The sequence below is a fragment of the Dermacentor andersoni genome, chromosome 11 (genome assembly GCF_023375885.2).
Source record: "Dermacentor andersoni chromosome 11, qqDerAnde1_hic_scaffold, whole genome shotgun sequence".
NCBI lineage: Eukaryota > Metazoa > Arthropoda > Arachnida > Ixodida > Ixodidae > Dermacentor > Dermacentor andersoni.
The window spans coordinates 22390120-22397844 of record NC_092824.1 but is presented as its reverse complement, the minus strand read 5'-3'; the positions used below and the strand labels follow the sequence as shown (position 1 = coordinate 22397844).

The 7725-nt window shown below is 53.4% G+C and overlaps 1 protein-coding gene across 1 annotated transcript; it reads left to right on the top strand.

Moving 5' to 3' along the window:
* Positions 1-4458: 4458 nt before the first annotated feature.
* On the top strand, positions 4459-7018 carry LOC129381487 (uncharacterized). Its single transcript, XM_055064405.1, has 2 exons — positions 4459-4801; positions 6150-7018. The coding sequence occupies exons 1-2, from the start codon at positions 4459-4461 to the stop codon at positions 7016-7018; spliced, it is 1212 nt and encodes a 403-aa protein (XP_054920380.1).
* Positions 7019-7725: the final 707 nt, after the last annotated feature.

Genomic DNA, 7725 nt, shown 5'->3' with positions numbered 1-7725 from the left:
CATTTGGGGTCTATCTTGCCCCACAACAATAGCCGTCCTCAGGCTTGCTTCCGTTGTCTTTCATTAACGCTGTGAGCCCGGTACGTCCACGTTATGAACAGCATTCGCGTTATCAATGTGACGCCGCATTCTCGACGGGACAGTAGCGAGCGCAGATTTTTCAAGGTGAAGAGAAAATTTGCAGCACCAGGGGCTGCAAACTTTCTGACGAGTACGATGGTCAATGTGACGAATAACGGCATAAGTTTGTGCCAGCTTGGGTGGTGGCAAAATATCCCGGCAGTAAGGCGACCATACGGCATTATCGCCAATACCATGTTCCGTAACTTCAGCAGCTGCTCAAAGACTTTGGCAATAATTTTATAAAGAAAAGTCGACAATTTATACAAAATTGCTCCATATTTCCAACATACACTCATTTATTCGCATTTGAACATCTTTTCTTCGCTAATTTTCAGATTTGAATGAACCTTGGCAAAAGAAATATAACACTCTTTACTGTCGTAATGCAAGGAATTGATACATTCTACTAATGTTGCAATAACCCGAAATAAATTTTGTTATAGCCGTATCGCAATTGAATCGTTTCAAGTATCAAATTTTCGTTAATTAAGTATACACGTTGGTGAAACATGTACACCTTGGTGAAACATATGTAAATAGAAATTTCTACATAGACACACCTCCGCACGAGGTGCGTCTTTTGGACAGAACGGATAAGGCTTTTTCCACAGCTGTATTGTTTGTGTAGCTGGCGTGACTTTCCCGCAATTGTCACTGCGTAAGCAAGGAGTTTGCCATATGTCTTTGTTTTTCTTTCTGGACCTCGTGGTGCTCTTGAGCACCCACTGGAACACATATAATTAGGCCGCCGACCGTATTGCGCAGCACGGTCTCCAACAGTTCAACGTATAACCCTCAAATCGCTCGTAGCCGAAACTCTAGAATAGCCATGGAGAGACACCGCCTCCGGCAACAGATAGCTTCGCCCTCCAGGGCAGAATCTAGTCGGCTCTAGCTCAATCATGTATTCGCTTTTCCTAAATGTACATAATGAAGCTAGCTCGTTGAGAGTTGCAATATTGGTGACATCGATCCTTCTCACCCACCAATAAAGAAAACTGAACAGGAGAATAAGCTAGAGAGGAACGAGTTCTTTTTTTCTCGGCTCGCATTGTTTAAATGTGCATATATATTCCCCTGCCGATGCAATGTATTTTATTCGAGCGTATAAAAACACCAGGAAGTATGAATGCTTGCTTTTTTGCAGTTTTCTTAGCTTTGGCTTTTCTTGCCTGTCTTGTCTCCACAAAAACTTTACCAATTCCGGGACATAATCCGCGTTCGCACCGTTTAACATCACAACCTCATGGAGTGCCGCGCCCACAGCACGTGCGTGCTAGAAGAAATGCTATTCCTGGGCCCGGCTCAGAGGAACACAGGCAACTGGAAGAATTTCGAAACAGGAACGCAACTCGGCCGCAAAACAGGAATATACGGAATCGTACGGCATGACGGAGGAATGAAAGATGCGAAATAGTTTGCTGCGCCAAAACGGTACGTGGACCACTTTACCCATTTTGCATCCTTTAGCAAACTCAGTTCTTGAAACGAGATATAGCAAGACGTGTACTCTTGCAGACGGGCAGCAGTGGTGCAATTTGATTGTTGTAAAAGCCATACGATGCAAAGAAACAACACACTGTTTTCGAACGCTAGTTAGGAAACTAATTTTAGCATTAGTTTCTGATGTGAAGAGCTTCACGGACCATTCCGTTGTTTAAGCTTGCAGTAAATGGCGCGAACGTCCATCTGAATGTCGGTGAACACTGGAAAAATTCAAAAAGCTGAAGCTCCGCGGGAATGACCAAGAATTTCAACACAGTACACACGAATTTTAAGAAATCTCTGATCAGTAAATTTTTATGATAAAGATGTTGCTATAAAGAACAGCTGTGTCTTACTAGTACTCACGTACGGGGCAGAAACCTGGAGGCTTACAAAAAGGGTTCTACTCAAATTGAGGACGACGCAACGAGCTATGAAAAGAAGAATGATGTGTGTAACGTTAAGGGACAAGAAAAGAGCAGATTGGGTGAAGGAACAAACATGAGTTAATGACTTAGTTGAAATCAAGAAAAAGAAATGGGCATGGGCAGGACATGTAATGAGGAGGGAAGATAAGCGACGGTCATTAAGGGTTACGGACTGGGTTCCAAGGGAAGGGAAGCGTAGAAAGGGGCGGCAGAAAGTTAGGTGGGCGGATGAGATTAAGAAGTTTGCAGGGACAACATGGCCACAATAGTACATGGCCGGGGTAGTTGGAGAAGTATGGGATAGGCCTTTGTCCTGCAGTGGGCGTAACCATGCTGCTGCTGCTGCTGATGATGATGATGGTGATTATGACGATGATAAAGAACACACCCGCATAAACAAATGAGTAAGCTGGCTGATATACACTTGCTGTGCATTATGCCATGTGTGTGTTTCCTTTACTGTCCATGACCACTTTCTTCAAAAGATTCTTGTTGTAATTGGGTACAGAGTGCCTTGGTTATAGAAATAAACGAGAAGAAAGGGTTGTGGGGACACACTCCGCGTATATTTCCGCGCACCCTCCGTCTACTTATGATCTGGCCCAGCATAAAACAGCTGCACGCTGGACTGCATGGTCGATAAAACATAGCGCCTCCGCCACGTTTCTCGAGGTATGCGTCACCGACGGTGGCTATAAAAACAGGCTGCCTGGCTGAGAAAGACCGCTTTCTACCTTCCGCTACTGGGACTAACGTAGCGTTGGTAGGCCCGTCCGCTGCCATCGTTAGTCGAATAAAGAGTCGTTACGTTTTTATGTTGGGATTCGTCCTTCGGCAGACATGACATCCCACATCTGATGACCTGGACAACGAACGAGAACGCATCGCCATGGACGAAGAAGACGCCCTTCAACGACAGCTGGAACTCCACAACAGACAGCTTCGCACGCAGCAAGAGGTCATCCAGAAGCAAGCGCAACAGTTTCAGAAACGGAACGACCAACTCAATGGTTCCGTGCAGTAGCATCCTGCCTGCTCCGCCGAGGACGTCAGAACCCCGGCAGACGGCATCCCGCACACTGCGCCGCACGGCGTCTGGCGTGTCGCCGTCAAGCTTCCGCTGTTTTGGGCCTACTCGTCCGAGGTATGGTTCGCCCAAGTCGAGGCCCAGTTCTCTCTCGCGCACATCACGCAAGACCGAACCCTCTACGATTATGTCGTCGCCCACCTCGATGCCCGCTACGCCAACGAGGTCCGGGACATCCTTGCCAACCCACCAACGGCCAACCTTTACGAACACCTCAAGGCTGAACTCATTCGCCGCCTGTCACTCTCGGAAGACCAGAAGGTGCGACAACTTCAGTCCACAGAACTTGCCGAGCGCAAGCCTTCGCAGTTCCTCCGCCACATGCGTGCTCTCGCAGGCAACATGGAAGTCCAGGATTCCTTACTGCGAACACTTTGGCATCAACGACTGCCACCGCACGTCGAGGAAATTTCGCAGGCTCACCTCACGCTACCTCTCGGCCAACTTGCCGAAATCGCGGATTGCGTCGTCGAGGTCTCTTTGCCGCCGTTGTAGCCCGCCGTCCAGGCTGTCGCCGCACCGCTGAACACCATAGAGCTTGCGCGCCGTATCGACGATATCAACCGACAGCTCAGCTCCATTCAATGACGCCTGGATCAAAATTTGTCGACGCGCCACCCACAAAGCCGTGGCCAGAACACTACCCCGTCGCAGCAGCCTGGTGACGACAACCGGTTCTACTACCATCGACGCTTCGGGGACAGAGCACGACGATGTCGACCACCCTGCTGCGCTAGAAATCAAGGAAACGCCAACGGCAGCTCGTAGCCACGGCTGCGAGCTGCCAACCTGGGGCGTCGCATCTTCGTCACCGACCAAGTTACCAAGCAGGGGTTCCTTCTCGACAGCGGTTCCGACATTTGCTGCTACCCGCGAGCCCATCTTCAGGGTCCCCGTCCTTCTACGTCTTTCGAGCTCAGCGCAGCAAACCGGTACACAATCAAAACTTACGGCTCGCTCCGCCTGCACGTCCAGCTTAAAAACCTACGCCGTGACCTTCATTGGAATTTTGTCATCGCCGACGTCACCGAGCCAATCATTGGCTCAGACTTTTTGGCGCACTACAATCTCCTTCCGGACTGCCGCCACGACCGTCTCATCGACGCGACAACGGGACATTCTGCGCCAGGACAGTGAACGACTACCCACCAGCCAAGCGTCAAGGTACTCAGTGTCGAACATAATTCACCGTACCACGCCATCCTCGCCGAATTTCCCGGTTTGACGCGCACCAGCGGGTTGCCACGTGATGTGCAACACACCACTGTGCACTACATCCGGACCACCCCAGGCCCCCCGGTTTTCTGTCGCGCCCGTCGCCTTGCCCCGGACCGCATGCGCATAGCCAAAGCAGAGTTCGAAGCCATGCTCTGGGAGGGAATCGCCCGCCCCTCCGACGGCCCATGGGCCTCGCCACTTCACCTCGTCCCGAAGAAGACCGAAGGCTGGCGGCCATGTGAGGACTACCGTGCCCTCAACGCCCGCACCATTCCGGACAGGCACCCCGTTCACCATATACAGGACTTCACCCATTGCATTTCTGGCTGCCACGTTTTCTCCGTGCTAGACTTGGTCAAGGCCTACACACACATACCCGTCAATCCGGAGGACGTCCCGAAAACTGCAATCATTACTCCTTTCGGCTTGTTCGCGATTCCCTACATGAGCTTTGGCCTGGGTAACGCCGGACAACCTTTTCAACGCTTCCTCGACGAAGTCGTCCGCGGCCTCGACTTCTGCTGCGTCTATCTTGACGACATATTGGTCTTTTTCCGCAACACCGACGAACACCACAGGCACCTTCGTCTGCTTTTCCAACGCCTCGATGACCACGGCCTACTCATCAATGTCCCAGAGAGCACGCTCGGCGCTTCAGTCGTCAAATTCCACGGCCATGAAGTTTCATCAGAGGGAACTCGACCCTTACCTCAACGCATATCAGGCATGCAAAATTACTCAACCAACCACCGCTAAAGACCTTCGCCGTTTCCTCGGCATGCTGAACTTTTACATGCGTTACTTGCCACACGCAGTCGAGTACCAAGCTCCCCTCCATGATGCCTTGGCTGGTCTACAAGCAAACCAACCAGTCACGTGGACACCGGCTCTAACGCAACTTTTCGAAAAATGCAAAGCTGCTCTTTGCACCGCCACACTTCTCCCCATCCTGTGCCAGACGCTCCCTTGGGGCTCTTCACGGACGCCTCTAGCATCGCCGTAGGCGCCGCCCTTATGCAGCGCGTAGACAACACCTGGCATCCCTTGGCGTTCTTCTCCAAGAAACTCTCAGCTCGCAAAACGACCCCTTCTGCGGCCAGTCCCACCGACGACACCACGACCCCCGCCCCGTCGAGTTCGCCAGCTTACTACAGAGAACTTCTGGCGATATACGAAGCAGTTCAGCACTTTCGCCACATTCTCGAAGCACAGCACTGCACTATCTACACCGACCATAAACCTCTGACCTACGCCTTTTCTCAACGCCGCGACAAACTCCCGCCGGTCCAGCAGAACCAGCTCTCGTTCATTGCCAGATTTACCACCGACATCCAACATGTCAGCAGGAAAGACAACGTGGTCACCGACGCGCTTTAACGTGTGGCAGCTATTAGCCCTCCGCAGATAACAGCTGATGTCCTCGCCGAGGCTCAGGCTACGGACGCCGAACTGCAGGAGCTTCTTAAAGGCGGGTCCTCGCTACAGCTGCAGCAAGTCCCCATACCTGAATCGACAACGACTATCTACTGCGACATATCAGCAGCACGAAGCAGGCCTTACGTGCCCCCTTTCCCATCGCCGTGGCCTCTTTAGCCAGCTACATAATCTCAGCCATCCCGGCATACGCGCCTCTGCATGCCTCGTGGCCGACCGCTATGTCTGGCCCTCCATGCAGCGGGATTGCCGCACATGGGCGCGCTCCTGCATTCAATGCCAGCGCGCTAAAGTCACCAGGCATGTCACTTTACCACTCGGCGCATTTCCCCAGACCTCTGGTTGGTTTCAACACGTCCACCTTGATATCATAGGGCCCTTGCATCCAGCTGGACGCTATCGCTACTGCCTCACCGCCATCGATCGGTACACTCGATGGCCTGAGGCATGGCCCCTCAAGGAAGACGTCGCCTGGGCCATCTTCGCCGGCTGGATTGCCCTCTTCGGGCCCCCTCGCTGCGTCACCACCGACCAAGGACGACAGTTCGAATCGCACCTTTTCCGGCTGCTCGGGCTGACCATCGGGTTCGAACGCTCGCGGATAACCAGCTACCAGCCATGCGCCAACGGGATGATCGAACGTTTTCACCGGCAGTTCAACGCAGCCATCATGTGTCACCCGGACTCAACCTGGCCTGAAGCCATCCCAGCCGTCACCCTAGGTCTTCGCGCCACCTCCAAGCCCGACATTCAGTCTACACCCGCCGAGCTCGTCTGCGGGGAACCCCTCCGTCTCCCAGGCGAATTTCTTGCTGCACCACCATCCACCACGGCGACGTCAGATCCCACCGATTTCATCGCCCGGCTCCGACGCACCATCGCTGCCCTCCACCCGTCACCTGCGGCTCACCACTGTAAGACCGCCCCCTTCATCTTCAAGGATCTGGCAACGTGCTCGCACACTTTTCTCCGCGACGACACCGTCCGCCGGCCTTTACAGCCACCTTACAGCGGACCCTACCCAGTCCTCCATCGCGACGACAAAACCTTCACCCTGCGCATTAAAGGGAACGCCCTCCGCGTCTCTATCGACCGGCTGAAGCCAGCCACCACCGATTCCGCCGAACTAGGGAATACGAGTGCACCCACAGACCTCCATCCACGACCGCCGACATCGCAGCCTGCTTCTGTCACTACACGCAGCGGACGTCAGGCACGCTGCCCAGATTTTTACAAGCCCTGAGGGCTCTCCACTCCGCGCGGGGTGATGTGGCGACACACTCCGCGCATATTTCTGCGCACCCTCCGCCTTCTTATCATCTGGCCCAGCATAACACAGCTGCACGCTGGACTGCATGGTCGATAAAACATAGCGCAACCGCCACGTCACCCGAGGTATGCGTCACCGACGGTGGCTATTGGCGGCGAGCTCCACCACTGGAAAGGCTGGCGCCACCGTCGGCGTGACGTGACATGAAGGATCACGTGGAAACAGCGGCCGCGTCGGCTGCTTCGGAAGCGCCGAAGCGAGCTGAAAACGAAAGTTTAAAGTCCTACCTGCGCCGCGGTTCTGATTAAGTGGTGAGGCTTTCACGCCTTGGGTGTCTGCTTGACAACATTTGAAATCACTATAATAGGTAGTGGCTGCCTTTGGAGGCGTGCAGCATGGTAGGCGACTGCTCGGTGCCGCAGCGCCGGACGTAAGCAACGGAGCCCGGTGTCAGACTTATTGACACGTAGCCGCAGGACAAGGAGCTGCGTGAAGCTTGGCTCGCGAAATAGAACTGGCAGACAGCCATCGGCTACAACTCGGGTACGCAGCAAGCATAGACGCGAGGAAGATTTCTGCTACGGCGCCAGGACTGCGATGTTCGGCGAGTAGCAGAAAACGTGCACTGAGACGCTCGCCCGCGCCCGTTGCCCGGCTAATGTCATGACTGTCTGCTCTAT